This window comes from Physeter macrocephalus, chromosome 9 (assembly GCF_002837175.3).
Source record: "Physeter macrocephalus isolate SW-GA chromosome 9, ASM283717v5, whole genome shotgun sequence".
Taxonomy (NCBI): domain Eukaryota; kingdom Metazoa; phylum Chordata; class Mammalia; order Artiodactyla; family Physeteridae; genus Physeter; species Physeter macrocephalus.
The window spans coordinates 22,537,251-22,557,473 of record NC_041222.1 but is presented as its reverse complement, the minus strand read 5'-3'; the positions used below and the strand labels follow the sequence as shown (position 1 = coordinate 22,557,473).

Sequence of the window (20,223 nt, the reverse complement as noted above, 5' to 3'; positions counted from 1 at the left end):
TTAGGTTGCTTCCATGTCCTGGCTATTGTAAATAGAGCTGCAATGAACATTTTGGTACATGACTCTTCTTGAATTATGGTTTTCTCAGGGTATATGCCCAGTAGTGGGATTGCTGGGTTGTATGGTAATTTTTTTAAACATCTTTATTGGAGTATAATTGCTTTACAATGGTGTATTAGTTTCTGCTTTATAACATAGTGAATCAGCTATACATATACATATATCCCCATATCTCCTCTCTCTTGTGTCAGACTGTCATCTTAATAGAAGATGCCTACCACTAAATCTCTCTCTTCCTGAGTTCTATTCCTGGTTCAGGTGGAGGTAGCTTTGCCTGGAGAGGGGATTGATTTCTCTTAGGAGAAGCCTCGAAGAAACAGCATCAGCTGTTACATTCTCATTCATCACAAAAACGAAGACTGAAGTAAAAAATTTGCCGATGTGTTTAGGGGAGACAGGGACCAACTGTGGTTGGGGAATTGGAATCTGAATAGTCTCGATATACTAGTTTACATACAGGAAAGTATAGTTTTCTGGAAATAGGACTTGGGCACCCCCGTGGGATTGTTTCAAGTCAAAGTGCTTTCTGACAAGTGAGTATGGCTTGTTTTGGGAGCCAGCATGTACTGTCAGAGGAAGGAAGCTGGGAACTGGGAGATGTGAAATTTGCTGGTTCAAACTACCAGCTCCATATATCAACTGTTGTCCAGAATGCAAGGAGCTACTGACAAAGCAGTCTTTCTTTGGTCCTGAAGTTTGATCGATTGGTTGACCAAATTGAAAGCAAAAATTTGCTGCCAGTGGGAAGAAAGACAAACTCAAGGTCCCAAACTAGGTTTTGTTTAGAACCCTTAGAGGTTACTAAACCACAAAAGTTGATTTTTTTCTACTTATTTTTCAATTAGTGGAAACATTTATTTAAGGACCATGAGATTTGGATTGTAATTCCAGTATTATCATCTAATTGTGTGATTATGAGAAAGTGATAAAATGTCTCTGGGTTTTCTTGTGGATAAAACTGAGTAGACTGGATTAAATCAACACTGGGGTCCTTCCAGTTAGCAATCATTCTAGTTTTAGCATCAGATTCATTACGGGATTTGGATATTAGAAAATACAGATTAAATTAAAACTGGACTCCCTATTTATTACACTGTCACCACTCCCAGATATCTAAAGCAACATTGTTTGGATAACAATGGCGTTTTGGTTGTTGTTTTTCTAACAATTGGATAACAGTATGTTTGTGGAGTAGGTAGAAAATAAATACCTGACTTCAGCAACTTAATAGCTGAGTGCTTAAGAGCTGAAAATGAAAACAAGGGAAGATGAATAGCTGTTTGCCTCTGACATTGGCATTTGTGACTTGCTAGGTTGGCAAACTGAGCACATTCCGAGTAAAAGTGAATCAAGAATGACTGATTAATACCTTCCATGGCAAATGGCTTCCCCACAGTTAGAAGTTTGCAGTCAGCATCTACTGACACTTCATAATCCAGAAGGGCTTTGTCCATGATGAAGGCATCTAGTTTCTCTGGATCATTCCTATGTTTAAGATGAAGAGAAGAAAAGTGAAAAATGTTTCATTAATAGACAGGAAACACTAAGGCTGACAGCTGGCTTTTGTTTAGGGAACAGAAACCTGGACAATAAAGGGCAGTACAAGCTGGGCAGCTGCTGGCTCTGCCTTGCTGACATCTCACTGACCTGCAGAGAATAGACCAGGGGAAACAGACACTCTTATAGGAGAGCATGACATCTTTCCAGTGGATTCATCTACCAGTTTCTTTCATTACTTCTAAATCCAACAACAAAACCAGAGTGACTATGAATTGAACGGGAAGGTAAATAGTCAAGGTTCATTTCTCTTACAATAACTGAATGACTTCTTTGTGTAAGTATTGTATTTATTGTTCTCCATACATTTTACCCCTTATAATAACCTTGAGGGGGGTGGTAGTATCCCATTTTAACAGAGGAAAAATTCAGGCTCAAAGAGTCAAAGTAACTTAATCCAGTCTACATAGCCAGTAAGTGTTGGAGCTGGGGGTCTCATTAATCAGTGTGTGAAAATTCTTAATTCTTTATGTCATGATCACTATCATATTCTTCAGAGATCAGGCATTATTTCATATTTGGGAGTACATATTAAGGAAGTGCAAATAAGAGATCCAGCACTCTTGGGGAAAAGGGAGTTCAGGTCTCTTTAAAGTCCATAGGCTGATGTTCAATAAATGGAATGGGAAGCATATGTAATAGATCTTTGTAATCTGATTTATTAATATATCTCCAGAGATTCATGTTTCACTCCCATCCCAGGAGGCAGTTCAGGCAAAAATCATTTAAAGGCAGTTGTTTCTGGACTATATCAGTGAGTCAGCTGTGGGCTGGGCTCAAGGTGCCAGCAGACAGCCTTGTGCATCCTTCATGTGTTCTCCCCAGTCTTTGGACATAGGCACAGAGATGGTCCCAAGGAAGGCAGTCAGCACTGGCTGAGCTCCACTTACAAAGGTGGCAAGGGAGGATGAGTTTCAAAGGGAAATGTTTAAGGTGTATGCAATGACTCTTGTTTTCAGCTACCTCAAACTTTTTTTGCAAAGATATAGGACATACATCCATTTAATAAAGGCTTTCTGACCCTCAGTGCTGTCCAAGCAGCTTGGTAAAGAGAACAACTCTTCTCTGTCCCATCTGGGTCCAGTCATTCCTCTCTTAGAGCCAAAATTGAGGCTGTTGGAATTCAATACATAGGAGTAGCTTCTAAACTCAGAGGAGAACATGGCTAGGGCCCATCAAAAATCTAAAAGAGAAAGACACCCTTAGACATCTCTAAGATTCATCATTGAGCAGCAAGTACCTTTTTGATGGCTTTGTCTGAGCCACACATGGACACACATTAAGTAGGTCAACATCCCTTCTTGGTGCCAATGACCATTGCTTCCTCTCTCTACTCTTTTAGGAGGTAAAATAGCCACTTCAAAATAAATCCCTTTTCCAGGGATATTGAATTTAAGTTACAGTGAGGCCTATGTTTAACTTTAGCCAAAATGAAAAGCATCTCCCAGGTCTAGAGCTGTGGGAAGCTTCTAAAAGGGCTGGGGATAAGAACTGTCTCCTGGAAGCTGAAGATGAGGAACATTAATGGAATCCTGGCAGTAAGATAAAAATCAAGCTGAAAGATGCTTCTGCAGTCAAATCTTGACTCTCACAGTACCAGAATGTACCTTGTGAGCTACACAGGAACAAGTTACCATTTACTAATACTCTGCAAATATTTGTGGCAGCAATAACGATACAAAAAATTAGGGCTCAGTTTTTCTAACCAGTATTTCCTGAGGTCCATCTCAATGGTATCCCTAAATAACTCCTCATGATTTTGAATTGCAAAGTGAAGTTATCTATGGCAGGTCTGTATTGCATAGCAAGGCAAGAAGTAATTAGGTCACAGACACCCATGGGGCCCTGAGTCACTGGTGAGGAAGTGGCAGTGTTTGATCCCCAGGTATAAGGACCTTCTAGACTGGTTGTTGAATCATCCTTATAGTTGGCATGGCCATGGCCTACACTTGTTTCTCCCATTATAAAATCATGCTGTCTTTTTGAGCATTCATTTAATAACACATATACCACAAAAACCAGTCAGATATAAACATACTAAAAGTAATTAATACTTTACTAGGGATAAATTTATTGGAATACTGTCACCTCAGAAAGCAGGGCCCTAAGTGAGTAGGATGAAGCCCAGGGGAATTCTGATGGGAGAGGGGAGGGACAGGTTTAACCCAGGAACCTGTCTTTATAGGCGACTCCAAGGGTTGAGCTTGCAGGTCAGGGCACTGGGATGTCAGGGGGTAACTTGGAGACTGGTTGTTTGGAGTGGTGGCTAAGAGCATAGGCTTTATCTGGGCCAAAAGTGGAGAGAGAAGCCCAGAGAGAAGAAGGCAGAGGGCATTGATGATAAGCTCTTTTTCACCTCAATCTATGAGTCACCTGGGGAGCTTTTTAAAATGCAGATTCTGGGACAGGGCCTGAGAGCTTGCATTTCTCACATGCAGCCAAATGCTATCTGGTACACGGATGCTGCTGAAACATGGACTGTTTTTTGAACACCAAGGACCTACTTTCCGGTTTTGGTTTCCAGACTAGCCTGCAGCAGTGGTTGAATTCTAGAGACCTGGTTCTAGTCCTGACCCTGCCACTTGCTAGCTGTATTTCCATGGACAAATTGCTTCTTTTGGAACTCAGCTCCTTCATCTGTGTCTGTTTTCCTACCTAACAATTTCTTCTCCCCAGGCTAGAGGAGGGCCAGCTCTGAGCACTTGGGCCTTCTAGGTAAAGCCTCCAGAATAAATGAATACCCTGAGTGGAATGGAACTGGGGACTGCAGCAGTGGTTTATCTCACCCTTTCACACTGCCATAAGGGCCCAGTTTGTCAGCCTTTGCTAACTAGTGGGGAGCCATCGCTGTCTCCCTGATATCTTATTCTTTTTCTCAGCCATGAATTTCCCTAAAGGAGAGGATAAAGAGGAGGAGCTGGGAGGCAAAGGAGCACTAAACTCTGTGTCAGAGAGGGACTCTAATGTTTTAATGTTCTTGCAAAATTGAAAGTGCCATTTCATAGTGCTTCAACACTATATATAACTCTGCAAATCTGAGAACACAAGGCTTCCTTTCTAGACTCTAGCTTAGTCCATAAAATTGTTTTAGGGGCTGATTACTAGAGCTCTTGAGAAACACAGAGCCCCTATGTCCCATAAAATTATTTATTTCCCTTTCTTAAAAAAAATTTGAGGTGCCAAGTCTTGTTGTCCTTTGGGGAGATTATTGTGTTTGACAACAGAGAAACCAGTTTCCTGGTGCTGCACAATTCTAGGGACTGGAGTTTGAATGTATGTCATTGTCCTGAGACCATCAGGCAGGAGGGAGAGGACTGCTTACCTGCATGCTGTGGTGCTTATCAGGAGCCATTCATCCCCTTCTCCCAGGCAGACTAGATGAGCAGACCCATAACTGCACCAACCTCTTTTGCATTCAGCTTCACTGAATTACAGGCTCTGATAATCTGCCATGGTAATGTGATTGCTCTTGATTACTTCTCATAAATGCCGATGAGAAGGATGCAGGCATGGGAATCATTGCCTTTTATCTTATTTTCTTTTAACAGGAAAGCTCTAAGATAAAGTCCACTTCCTTGTGATAAGAGGAGACAGTCCACATGCTTAGAGATTCACTGTGAAGGAAAGGGTTGCTTTGGGGCACTTTATCCTCTGGCCACATTCCCTGAGTGTTTGATCATTTCAGCACCATTGTTTTCCCAAGTGATGTCGAACCAACATTTACTTCCCCCACCATCTGCTACACTAATGACTGCACTGGCACTTTGATCAAAGCTACGGCCAACTTGGGACTGTGCAGGAACTAGTAAACTAGGTCACATAGTTAAATGCACACTTATTCCATACCGCCTCCTGGATCTCACATGGTGTGAGATATTACTGAACACACAATGGATATATTTAGCTATCATTTTAAAAACCCGACAAACACTACATCAATAGCAAGACTTCTTCTGCATTGAGAACTTTTTGTGTGCAAGAGGTTGACACTCACTTCAGATACTCCACTCCATCGGGTGTGACTGGTACATTGTATCTTCTCATATACTCATGCATCTCTGGGAAGCTTTGCCTCACATAATCTTCAGCACTGCTTTCCCGGACAGTTCCAAAGCGGAAACCGTGAGAGGGATGATGTAGCTATGAGGCAGAAAAAGAAGTGTCTAATATAAATTATTCTTAGAGTTGTTTTAAAAATTTTCTTTTCCATCATTCTTTGGAATCTAATAATGACTTAGGATTTTTCAGATGCACACAGTCATAAACAAATTTCCATGTGCCATGTGTACATGCTCTTTCATACAAGCTTTCACATAAGTAACTGTTCTATCTTCACATAAATAATTGTTCTGTCTTCAGAAGCAAACAGATGAAAACAACAAGCACAAAGTACAAAACAGCTTTCTCCTTTATATTGAGAGCCTGTCAGAATTCTTTAGAAACTGTAAAATGGTGTGTAGAATCAAACTTGGTATTAAAAATTGCTTATCGGACAAAGCATAAAGTTAAGATAATAAATTAAAGATTGTGCCTTTCCTTGGTTAGAACTACACAAAGGCCAAGTTAAAACCTTGCATCCTGAGATTGAAATATACATGACCCCAAAGAGTGAATACATCTCTTTTATGTTTATTGGTCTTTATGCTGCAGTATATTTTAAGTTTTTTGAGTTTGTTTTTGGTGTAATTACAAAATGATCTCTTTCCTTTAAATAACTATGTTACCAGTCATGCTGTGTATTTGTTCAAATGGAATGGTATGTAAGACAGTTAGGAGCAACAGAGGAGGAGGGTAGCAGGAATAGATCCAGTAATGGCACAGTTCTCCAGAATGTAAGACCTCACAGTGAGGAGGGGCAGTGTACTGGGAGTCCTGTAGAAGCTTTCTGTCACTAAGGATAATAAGAATACAGCACATGAGGCAGTATATAGTTCATGGAAGTTGTACAGAAGTGTTAATATAGAATCTAGACTTATTTAAAATATAAGAATGAACTGGGATCGGGCTGTATTATGAAAATAGTCGAATGTACTGTAGTAAGCAGTATATTAGAGACTATACTTCTCCACAATTGTTATGTTAAAGTTCTTTAACTTTTTTGTTCTGCTTTGTGTTAACATATTTGATATCATTGGTTCTGACTGAAGCCCCGGGGACAGGAATTCACTGATGGGCTTCATGAAGTTTATAAGTCTTCTGAAATTCTAGGCAATATTTTATGTAAATATGTGTTTGTAATTTTCTTCTATAAGGAAGATAGTACAGAGTTTCATATTTTTTTAAATAATTAGGTTTTCAAGTTGTTTATAGCCCCTACAGGTTAAGAAATCACTGAATTTGGTAACAAATAACTTATATTTGAAGATTAATTAGTTTTGACACACACCAAAGGTCTAACAATATGGCAATAGTTAAATAAATTATATGCTACATCCTTATAGAATATTATCTAATGTATAAATCATGTTTGTGAAGCATATTTAATCAAACAAAGCAAATGCTCATATGACAAATTGAGAAAAAGCTTTTGTATGGTCTGATCAAAATTAAATATGTATATAATTATTTTAAATGCTGTGACACCCCCCCCCAGATATCATATATGTACACGTACACACACACACACACACTCACACACACACACACACACACACACACACACACACGTCTTGGAAAAAATATATCAAGATATTAACAATGGTTGTTCCATTGATGGTGAAACTACAGGTGTATTTATTTATAGATTGTTTATAGAAACATGCCTCATGTTTGTAAGTTAAAAAAACCTTTACAATCAGTGAAATAAATCACTCATTAATTTATTCAACATTTGAGGGGGGCAACTTTATATAATTTTCAAAGTTACTGGGCCCATAAAGGTAAATACCTGCAATCATTGCCACAAAGGGACTCACAACCTGGTTTGTGGTATTTCTTTGGATATCCCACTATTGAGCAGGTGATATGGCAAACCCTTGTGTTCCATACACTGAACAAATTCTAATGTTTTATGCCAGCATAACCTTAATGAGGCATCAATAATAATAATAGCTAACATTTATTGAATATTATATGCCAAATATGATGTTTACCTGCATTATCTTGATTAATCCTCATAAAAATTTTATGAAGAGGGCTCTATTAATACTTCCTCTTTGAAGATTAATCAACTGAAGCTCAGAGAAATATAGTATGTAATAAGTAAGGGTAAGTAATAAAAGTAATAAGATCACACAGCTATAAGTAGAAGGGACTGGATTAGAACCCATGTCTGTTTGACTTCAAAGCCCACGCTGTTACCGACCACATCACCCTGCCTTCCAGCTCATGGCAGCAAATGGAGAGAAGATGTTTATTAGAATGAACTCACTAGTCTTTTAAAATATTCTCCTTAAGCCTTAGGCCTAGGCTGCTCTCACAATAGCAAACTGCAGCCCTACGGCTTGAGCCAGGCAAATTTATCAGCATTCTGTTTGTCCAACACCTATTCATTTTTTAAGACCTAGAACAAGACTCTCTGTATGAAGTCTTTGGCCTTAACTAGCTTCACCCTCCTATCCAGGAAGAACAAAAACAAAAATAATTTACTGCTTATTTATCTGTGCTGATACAGCACCTTGAATATACAGAATATGTAGGCTAGGTACTTATTTAGCCATCTTTCACACTTTTCATGCCTATCTCCTTTGAGCCTCCCAAGAAACTTATGAGGTATTTCTATTATCTTCCTTTTATAGATAAAGAAACTAAAGACTAGAAAGTTTGTTATTTGCCCAAGGTCATAGAGCTAGTAAACGTTGCATCTGGAATTTGAACCTGGAAAATAGTGAGCTCTGAACACCATGAACAGAGCTTCTGACACTATGTCATACTGACTCTGGTTCTGGTCATTACAAAACTTGCTACTTATATGACAGGCAGTGAGCTAAGGGCTTTGCACATTTTGAATTCTCACATTAATCCTGCAAGATAGATGTTATTTTCTTATTTTACATATTAAGATGCTGAGGTTCAGGCAAATTAATAATCAAATTCTCATAGCTAGCCATTAGCAAGATTCAGCTTATTCTTTTCCCTAACATGCAGACCAGGTTTCATTCATCTGTGGACCACAGTTACCTATTATGATGCTTGGCACCTGATAAGGGCTCTATACATGTTTGTCAAATCAATTAATTTTACCACTATTCTTCTATCCTCTCTTCACCCATTTAACTTCTATTTATCCTTCTATTCTCAGCTCAGTAATCACATCCCTAACTTGCTGTCTAGGCCAGATGCTCCTTTCCTAAGCCCTCATAGCACGTATACCTTTCTTTTGTAGAACTTATTACAGTTGCACTTTTAAAATTTAATTGTGTAATAGTTTAATGTCTAGACTTTCAGCTTCTTCACTGGACTGGAAGTCTATGTAAAACATTTAATTAACTGTTGTATTCCAATGCCTTTCCCCATGTAGTTGCTCAATAATATGCTTGATGAATGACTGACAGATTCTTTGAACCCACAGGGAGATGAGAGCTTTGTCATCCCACTAAGCACAAAAGGGACTAATGATATAGCTTACAACTCAAGCTTTTGAAACAAACCTTCCTTTTAAGGTAAAAGGGTCTTAGGTCAGTAATTAGAATACTTTTGTCTTACACATGAAAATAATCCTTTTTAGAAGTCCATTTTCTCACATTATGCTGTGACACTATCTTTATGGCCCATGAATTATTTCTAGGCAAACTCTGGACCTCTTTTCTTTGCTGAGTGCATCAATACAGCACTCCTTCCCAAGATACTGGAGGGAGTTGTGAACCAGCAGATCAAAGCTCGGAATTCCAGAGGAGGACTAGCTAGCCCTTTGTGTTATCTCCTTTTCATGTTTTCCCGCTGCCTTTTGCCCATGGGCTCCCATATCTCCCTGACATGGCTCTCATGCCTGTGAAGGAACAGTTTTGAGAATGGAAAGTTCCTTCAACATTAACATAAATAACTAGGTTCTATGGGAGGAAGAATTTTGTTAGTCTGACAGGAACCCCACTCTAACCTGGAGATGTATTGCAAACACTGCTGCCACTTCTCCAGTCCATGCCACCATCGTTTCTGCCCTCTGCACATTCCCTCTCTTCCCCTCCAATCCAGTCAGGGTAATCTTCTTAGAGCCCAAAACTGATCATGTCACTCACTTGCTTAATACCTATCAATGGCTCCCCATAGCCCTTGGGATGAAGTCGAAATTCCTCACGTGGCCTCAGCATGATCCTTCTCCTGCCTTCTTCTCTCCAGCCTCTTCTCCCCACTCTCCCCCTGGCCTCTAAGCTTTAGCCAGTTCTCTCAGTTCTTCCAACATATACTTTTTGCTTGATCAGAGCTCTTGCCCATAGCCTTCATTCTGCCTGGGATGCTCTATCTCCTCAACCCTAACTTCCCTTTGTGTAGCTAACTCTAAAATGTCACTTCCTGGAGAAGGGTAGAGGGAAGGGATAGTTAAGGAGTTTGGGATTGACAGGTACACACTGCTATACTTAATAAGGATAACCAGCAAGGACCTACTGTATAGCACAGGGAGCTCAGCTTAATGTCATATGGCAGCCTAGATGGGAGGGGAGTCTGGGGGAGAATGGATACATGTATATGTATAACTGAGTCACTTTGCTGTGCACCTGAAACTATCACAACATTGTTAATTGACTATACTCCAACATAAAATAAAAAGTTAAAAAAAATAAAAAATAAAATGTAACTTCCTCAGAGAAGACTTCACTGACCCCTAAACTAGATTAGGCCACCTGTAACACCCTCCCATTGTACCCTGCAATTTCATATTGCATTAATAACATTTGGGATTATTTGTTCAATGTCTGCTTTTCCTGCTAGCTTATAAGGTTCCATGAGGGTTGGGCCTATGCCTGTCTCATTCGTGTAGTCATAAGTCCTCAGCAAATGTTAGCTGCTATTACTCTCATCATCATCATCATCATCATCATTATGCAGCAAACACAGTGCTTGGTATAGAGCAGATGTTTCATAAGTATTGGTGTAATAAGTCTTCATTATTAACACAAATTCTCTTAGGTTAGATACATTACAAATTAGATACTTTTGTCACACTTCATGTTGTCTTTCTTTCCTTTTAAACATTAAATTTTTTCCTTTAATTCTTATCTTAATTCTGTCAAAACAGTATGTTCTTTTTTATTTCTATGTGTGAGTTCCAATAAAAAAAAAAAACATGAGCTACTGAGCAGTCACAGAATAATAGAATCAGAAAAGGGATCTAAGAAGCTATTGATGCAACTGGATGGACTAGCATAGTCTGCCCTTTGTGTCCATGTGGTGTGTAATTCAAAGAGCCAAGGATGTCAGAAAGCCTGCATCCAGGAGGGAGGATAAAAGTATACAAAGAGCTGAAGCAGTTGAGCTGCATTACAAGCATTACCAGGAAGTTCCAGAGAGAGAAAAATTTCTTTAAATTTCAGCTAAATATTTCACCAGCTCTTTCAATTCTGTTTATATTTGTGTCAGCCTCTTCAGGCCTTGCAGAAATATCTAAGGTTAAACCATGTATTTGTATGTGAATTGTTCAGTGTTAATGGAATACTGAACTCTACCCAGAGCACCTGTGTGTAGAATAATAAGATAGACATTTTGCAGAAAGCAGAGAAGTGGCTCAAAACAAGATGGAAGCAAACTCTAGAAATAATCAAGCTGCTCTGTCCATGGTAGATATGATGATTTAGATTCAAAAACAATCTCAATATTGAGTATTTTCATTTAAGCTCTACATTTGTATTTATCTGAGATTGTTACTTAAGTATGAGTGGAATGTAGTCACTAGATCTGGTAAAATGTCCTTTGGAGGTGGATGGAAAAGGCCATTCTTAATTTCATCAGTGGAATGGGATATACTAGGTACTGGGACCATAGTTCCTCCCCGTGCCAATATAATGTCCAGTTAAAACCTATGGACTGTATAATAGAGGGTGGTCTCAGAGTTCGGAGGGGCTTTAAAAGTCATCTACTCTGTTCACTGATGCTTGAATCTTTGATAGCAAAGTGAAATATATTACTTGGAATTTCTTCAAAATGTAGATTCTGACTCATTAGGTCTAGGTTGGAGCCTGAGAATCTGCATTTGTAACAAGCTCCCAGGTGATGCTGATACCTTGGTTCATGGACCAGATGTTAAGTAGCAAGGCTTTACTTATAACGTCACTATTATTTGCCTGTTAAGTCTCCGCTTGAATGTCTTCAGTGAAAAGGAAATCCCTTCTCTTGAAGCATATCTTCTGTATAGGAAGGATGCCTTTGTGTTCCACCCAACAAATCTATCTATTTGAATATGTAATAATAATGATAATGATTAAAAAATAACAGCTAATATCATTTTTGGTTATTGTGGGTGTTCTGTTCAAAAAAGGTTAAAACAAGCTTGATGGATCGGCCAAGCTCCCTAAAACAAGCACATTCATCCTTGAATCCCTGGGGGTCCAATACTTGTGTTCAATACCTAGCTGTCTTGGGAGTGGCCGTAGGAGAACTGAGCCCTCCGTGCTCCTTCCTCCACTTGCTGGCATACCACATCTTCACACACATCTCTGCTGCCACACTGGCCATCTTAAAGCTTCTTTTTTCCACTCTGCTTGGGTTACAGGTGGGGGCTAGGGACTGAACTTGAAGAGAGGTATCAAAGTCAGGGAGGCTGTAAAAATAAGGAGTCCAGACTACAGGAAAGATGAGTAGCTGCAGGAGATGGTAGAGGTCATTTAGTCCATTCATTTATATATATATCTTGCATTTATTAAGAACTTTCCATGTGTCAAGCATTGTGCTAAAACTTTAACATGGATTGTATATTTTAAGCCTCATAGCAACCCTATGAGGTATTTATTATCATCTCCAACTTTCACATAAGAAGTAAGGTATGTGTTTAAATAACTTGCCCAAGATTGCTCAGCCAATATAGGAAGGTTCTGAACTTAGTCGGACTGCAGAGACTTTGTATGTAAACATTCCACTGTACTACTTCCTGATCTATACGATAAGGAGACTTACGCTCTGATGAAAAAGGTGAACAAGAGACTTGCTCCAGGTCACACAAATAATGCAAAGGAGAGCTTGAAAAACCTGAACTCAGGCCCAAGTAGAATCCTGTTGAATGTATAATCCCCTCCCCAAATGAGTATGGCTGATAAAAAAAATTGTTCTTTGTTTCTTCTTTATAGTAAGCTATGTTCAACAACACTTTCCCATCTACTATTTATGAAACCACAAGTTTCCAGTCTTTATGTCCTTCTCTAAAAAATAGTTTCCTGAGTTAAATTTGCTCAGCAACATCCATAAATGGCACTATGGTACTCATTTACTAGGCCTTTGGAAGTCCTTGGTATTTCTCTGTCTTATGTATAGTCATGCAAGGGTAGGGTCTATTATCATGGTCTTTGTAGTGTCTAAAAGCTAGATATTATAGGATTTCTAGAGGGGAATTATCACTATTCTGCTACAAATGTTCAAGCTCTGTCTTTGTTGACTGTTCCCTTTCTTTGATGAAATTCACTTTGTTTTGCTTCTTCTCTGACCCTGGTCTAATGTGTCATTCTATTCATCTGGAGCAGGCTACCCTTTTCAGTTCACTGAGACCATTCCAATTTGTTCAAAATCCCCTTCAAATTCCATTTTATGCTGTGTGATCTTTTGGAGCTATGTCCATTTCTCCCTTATATGCCAGATTAATTATTTCACTACGGGTACTGTAACACTACTGGTGTTTCCAAATACAGAGACATAGAATAATAATAATTGCATTGGTGGTGATGATGATGATGTAGCTCACCCTGTGCCGGGCATTGTTTAAATACTTTGGACATATTAACTTTTATAATCCTTACAACAATCATATGAGGTTGATTCTATCATTATATCCATTTTATAGGTGAGCAGCTTGAGGTGCAGAGCAACTAACTAACTTGTCTAAGCTTATGGAGCCAGTAAATGACAGAACTGGGCAGCCTGTGTGGCTCCATTATTTATGCTCTTGACTACCATTATACATAGCACAAAAGTTTTTGGCTTTACCAGCTATTCCCTTAATTGCTGTGAGACTCAGTTCCCTTATATGTAAAGCGGCTAACTGAAAGAGTTCAGCCATTGTACATGTAGCCCAACAGCCAATGGGGGAGCTTAATTAGTCGCTAACAACTTCTTAATACTAGTAGCTATCTGTTGTGTTGATTACATGCATGGCGCTCCATACTCAAAATCTCATTTCAGCCTTCCTATATCTCTATGAGCTAGGTTCTGTTAATAGCTCTAGTTCATGGTTGTGGGCAAGTTCAGAAAGTTGAAATAACTTTCCCCAGGCTCTTCAGCCCATGCTGTTGTTATACCTACTTATCAGCTGACTCTAGAACCCAGCTACAGGTAAAATTATTGTCTTAATGGGATTTTCAAAGGTAATGATGATCACAGTGCAATTGCTTTAGAACCATAATTCCTCTAAAGATGTAATTCCACTGTGACAGAATTGAAGTTTGAACCAGGTCAGCTGAGGCCAGAACCGACACCTCTTACAGAAAATGGGAGGATTCCATTCAGCTCATGGCATCAGAACAGCCCTGTCTTTTTGTTTATGTAATTGACTTGCTATCCAGCCAAACTTCAAGGTGAAAAATGACCTGTGGACTGTGGAACTCAAACTTCTCACTTGAGTCATTGCGCATCACCAGCAGTACTGTACCCTGCAGACTGAGCAGGCAGTAAGGTGCTTGCTGAACCTAGACTCAGCAATTCTGGGCTGATTAAATGCAAATGAATGAAAACAGCTATAAATTTACCTGCAGTCTAGTGATGTTAGCTTTTTGGCACAACTCTACCCAAATCCTTGTGGCACAGGGACTTGTTGTTTTTTTTTTTGTTTTTTTTTTGCGGTATGCGGGCCTCTCACTGTTGTGGCCTCTCCCATTGCGGAGCACGGGCTCCGGACGCGCAGGCTCAGCGGCCATGGCTCACGGGCCCAGCCGCTCTGCCGCATGTGGGATCTTCCCGGACCGGGGCACAAACCCGTGTCCCCTGCATCGGCAGGTGGACTCTCAACCACTGCGCGACCAGGGAAGCCCCAGGGACTTGTTTTAATGCCAGTTTTTATTTAATTATATAACAGAATAATTAAATATTAAAGTATGTCCAATTGGGCCTTCATTCAGGGTGGGCTGGATGCAAATGTACAGTAGGAGGTTTAGCCTAAAGGTCAGTAATCCCACAGCATCGACCCCAGGAAACCAGCTTCTTAGAGATCTGCTAAAGCAAAGCATCAAACAAGCAGAAAGACAAACTACTGAATAACAGAAAGAAGAGGAATGCTTTCCCCTTGCTTTAATTTTCCCTTAGGCTAGCCCTTGGTGGTGACTTGGGCTGTATTTAATAATTTTGTTTGCCATGGCTGAAGAGTCAATCTATCTTTGCTCTAGAGTGCTCAGGGAATCAGTGATTGAGCCATTATGATGGAGGGGCCCGCAAAGATTCAAGCATCTATCCTGAATATATGCATCCAGAAGATATCTCCTCACTCCCCCTCCTCCAGGGCAGCCTGCCTGTAGCCTTGCTGCCAGCTTTTCCATTTCAGACCATCTCCCAGTTTATGAGTGAGCTGGTGTTTGCTTATCTTTCTCTTCTGTTCAGCACACTTGCTCCTGTTAAATGAATCACAAGAGCAGCACAACTAAAGTAGCGTTTTTGCTTTGTGAGCCAAGCACCAGCGGGTAGCAGTCAGCTGAGTTAAAGAGGCATTTTCTTTCTCCTCCTTTTGCAAATTTCAGAAAATTTTCATGCAGCAATAAAAATTACATGTAATGATTCATTTAGTTTGCTGTTGAGAAAAATGAGGACCAGCAAGATTAAGCAATTTGACCAAGATTAGATAGCTAAGTGGGACTATGTCATATACACATTTAACAGATTGAACTTGTGTGCTGCCTCTAGAATTTAACCTGAATGCAAGTTCTAAATTCCACTATCTTGAGTAATTCTCACAAACAAACTAGGAGCATGAATTGAGGAGTTTATAGTTCATATGCAGAAACTGGCTTGATGCAAACTGAAAAAGCAGGTCCAGGAACTTTTTCTAGTGTCTAGACTGTAGCAGTAAATGCTTTTAAGTGTTTGATGAATGAATATGTCCAGAGTGGAAAGAAAAAACAGTTTGCTCAGAACCAAAGATTCATGGTGTTAATTAATCTACACTGAGTTTAAAAAGATAAGTTAAATGTATCTCATCAGTTTAGAAGTAATTGTAAGTGGAAGCTATTTGATTGTTTTAAGATCATCTGTTAACATCAGTGTACATTAAAAAGTAGTAAAATATTTTTAACTACAAATAATGATTTATAAAATTTGGTCACTTATTGAACTCTGAATTAACTCTTCCTCTTTTTTTGGGTTCATATTCTGAAGGATAATTTTCAGATAAGTGGGCTTATCTGAAAAAATAGACCATTTCTTCTGAGAACTATAGAATGTTAGACCCAAGGTGATCTTAGAACCATTTAATTCATAATCCTTAATTTGCAGATGAAGAAATAGAGTTGATCAGGGTTAAATGACTTGCCCAAGGTCAAAGACTTGATTATGGCAAAGTTGGGACCAGAACCTAGATTCCTGGACTTTTGAGATAACATGAGTCATATTAATAAAAATAAAGCGTGACTAAATAGGTAATATTTAAGGATGAAAATTGAACAGAAACAACCTTGAATATCCAGATCAATGTTTAAGCTGTTGAAATGGAAATTATAGAAAAACTTAACTAGTTTCACTTTATGCAAAAAACATTCATTTACTTAATGCCACAACAGAACATGAATCTATTCTCGCTGTAAAATGCAAACAGAAGTTTTATAGCATAGAACATTATAGTAGCTCTTTTTCCTTCCTGATTCTACAGCCTCCTCCAGAAGTAGCCATTGCTGATATTTTAGTTGTCATCATGCATATTCTTGAGCTTACCTCACTCTCTAAGGGGCAGAATTTGGTATTCAGATGTCCTTTTCTGATTACAGCCTGGAAAATGTTCTAACTTGTTTGAGACTACTGTTTTAACAAACATGAAATAGGAGTTTAAGCCTAAATATGGAGTTAGCTGGCATGCAAGCTACAAACAGAGTGACCCCAATCTCTTAGATTTCTATAGTAAGTTTTTTTTTGTATTTGTCTATTTATTTTCAGCTAAAGAACTTCAAAAAAGCCTTCCATACATTTCCTCCCAACAATCCTGGGTGTCAGGAGGAAGGAATTGTTGTGTTCTCCATTATAGAATAGGAAACCAAACTCTGGAGAGATTTAAGTGGGTGCAGTCTATTGATTGTATTAATGGCTCCAATTCTTCTCCCCTCTTTGATTCACTTCCTTTGCCATTTCACCGTGAGTGCCCTCCCTCTTGGACTCTGGTCCCGAGCAGGTGACTTACTTTGTTCATTGGAATGTTAGCAGACATGATGTTAGAACAGAAAAGTGCTTGTACCTTTCTGCTTGTGCTATAACCCTCTGCTGTCATCACGAGAAGGACATGCCTGGTTTGCCTGCTGGATGATGAGACATGTGGAATAGAGCCAGGTCACCCCAGCAAATATTAAAGCCACCCCAGATCAGTCCACAGCTACCTGCCCCCAGATACATAAGTAAGCCTGTACTAGGTCAGCCAAACCTTGCAAACTGTGAGCTATATAAATTTTTTTGTTGTATGCCACTGATGTTTATGGCTGCTTGTTATGTGGTATTACTGTAGTAATAGGAAATTGATACAGTGGTAATAACTATAAATGAGAATCCAGAAATTTAACTAGGACTCTGGCTCTAAGCCTGATGCTCATGTCATTTGGCCCAATTTTGCCTTTTTGCATTTACACATGCTATTACTTTTGCGTGGAATTCCTATTTCTGTTCCTCCTTTTCTTCCTTTAAAATCTAGATTAGGTGCCATCTCTTTTCAGAAGCCTTCTCTGATCTTCCCAAGAAAGAGTTAACTATCCTTGTAGGTGCCACCTCTCCCTTTTGCATATTTTTATTATTTCATTAATCACATTGCAGAGCAATTAGTTGTTTATTTGCATGTATTTCTGAAGGGAATATGATTTTCTTTGAACTCTTTTAGAAATCATCATATTGCCCTCATTAATATTTTTAGAATTATAGTAATTGATAGAAGAACATGATAGAAGAAAGGAATAATTTCTTGCTGAATGATTTTAAGCATATTTCTGATTTGGTTTTGCCTGCTATCTAAGTTAGGATCCCTAGGTCAGGTGAAGGTTCAAGAACAAAGAATCCATTAATTCAGCACATATATATTATATATACTGTGTACCATTACCGTGAGTAACATAGGAGAGGTCTGCACTCCAATGGAAAAAAAACAATTAACAAAAGGCAAACTAGGTAATTACAGATAGTGTCACATTAAAGAAAGAAAGGAAAAAAATGGTGTGATGAGATAGAAATTCAGGTGAGGTGGTCAGGGATATTGACATCCTCACTTGGTACTTAATGGTGAACACGCCTCCTTTCCTGGTTTTACTGCAGGGTTTAATCTTAACTTGATTATACATTTTCTGAGAACAAAAATTGGGTGTAATGTTCTTTACATCTTACATAGATTCTAGGCACAGAGAATAGCTTGCTGCCTGATTTATTAAATTCATTGTGTGTGTGTGTATGTGTGTGTGTGTGTGTGTGTGTGTGTGTGTGTGTGTGTGGTGTCTTCCCTTCAGATTTTGAAATTTATGCTACTTGCTTGGAGGGTTATTATAAGTCTGTAAATTCTACAAATAAATTTCATATTCCTTGGTAATACTTCTGGGCTTCTTCTGAAATTTCCCATTTGGAAATGGTCATAGGCTTTATTTTGAAGATGTATGTCAAAGCATAAATCCTGAATGCCATGACTGTTGGCTGTAATTCTTCCTGGAGAAGTCAAGGATGCAGTTGTTCTTGGCCTAATGTTAGAGGTATGAGAAAAATAGCTAGAGTAGATCCTCAGCCCTTATATTAGATATAATCCATTCTTATTCATTCATCTGGTCATCTGGGATTATGGTCATCTACAACTCTGGAGAATTTAGATTTAACAAATAATTACAGAGCACTGATACTGGCCAGCCACTGTTTTCAGAAATTTTATACACATTATCTCATAATTGCGTAAAGACAGGGCTCTGAGTAGGTATTATTTTCAAGTCTATTTCTTAGGTGAGGAATCTGAGGCTTGGAGTTTAAATAACTTGCCCAGGATCACGAAGCCCAGTTATTTCCCAGAGACAAGATTCAAATATAAGTTTTCTGACTTGAAACAGGATTTAGAGGTCTTTCATTTTTGTCAGCAAATGTTTATCAAGTACAAGGCTATGTATACAAAAATGATCAAAATGGCATGGGGCAATTCCCATGAGATGCTTTTATGTCACCCCATAAACCTCCGAATAAGAGAGGGAGAAGAGAAAAGGAAAGAGTGGGTTTGAGGGGTTCTGTCTAATTCTGTCAATTTAGAAGAGCAATTTTTGCATTGAATTCCCTGGAGAGCCAGCAGTTCCCAATATTCTGTTCCCACCGAAGACACAGTCCCCTAGGGCTAGAACTGACCGCCAAGGGGTTGATCAGGGATCCCAGGCAGTAAGCCTTGCGTCATGCCCCGTGACTGTGGTTTATGTGCTTTTTCCAACCTCCTTGGACCAGGCGACACCTGGGACAAACTGGCTTTCATATTTTCCTTCAAAGCAAACTGGTCAAGTAAACTTTTCTTTTATGAGGCTTGGTTTTCTATGAGCATTTAGTTTTTATGTATTCAGACTTTCCTCTAATATGCATAATTGCTGAAAGAAAAAGGCTGTAGAACAGCCATGAATTATGGCTTTTAGGGGAATGAACATTGCAGTTAATGTTGCAAGACAGCTTCCATTATAATCCTATTTTCACATCCTTATGATTTTTTAGGGGGGATTAAGGGGAGGTAGAACTTTCCTTTGAGCTAAAATTTTCCATGGTTTGACTCAGCCCAAGGTGATTTTCAAAAATGAAACATTTGCACAAATGCCTCCATTTATTTCTTGAGTTATTGTATTTGGAAAATGCTGTTCATTTTTACTCCAAGTATTAATGCATAAAATATTCCAAGTATGAATGGCTATTAAAACTTCAGTCATCACATGCCACTTGTCTCAGGAATGACATCTGAGTACAACTGTAAAAGAATTATAATTCCCAAAGGCTAGATTCTCTGTATAACCATATTATAGCATTTAGTGCAAAAATGGTTAAAATATTTCATTATTTTCAGAGTTTCACTGTAGTGCTTGGGTAGCACACAGCTTTTCACAGTGGAAATAAATATTTAGGTTACTTTTACTACTTTCAAATTTTTAATGAACTCTAAAGTGACAAAATACATTTAAAAATAATTTCTAGGGCTTCCCTGGTGGCGCAGTGGTTGAGAGTCCGCCTGCCGATGCAGGGGACACGGGTTCGTGCCCCGGTCCGGGAATAATAATAATTTCTATACTTTTAAAATTTATTTATTATTTTTTTTAAATTTTTTTTTTTTTTTTTTTTTTTGCGGTACGCGGGCCTCTCACT

General features: G+C 38.8%; 1 protein-coding gene across 1 annotated transcript in view; it reads right to left on the bottom strand.

The window, feature by feature from the left end:
* GRIN3A (glutamate ionotropic receptor NMDA type subunit 3A) overlaps positions 1-20,223 on the bottom strand; it is a 147,547-nt gene that overhangs the window by 40,848 nt on the left and 86,476 nt on the right. Inside the window, exons 4-5 of the mRNA XM_024126448.3 lie at positions 5,612-5,757; positions 1,430-1,545 (exon numbers count right to left, since the gene is read on the bottom strand). Coding sequence (XP_023982216.1) covers positions 1,430-1,545; positions 5,612-5,757 — 262 coding nt within the window. The remainder of the gene's footprint in view (positions 1-1,429; positions 1,546-5,611; positions 5,758-20,223) is intronic.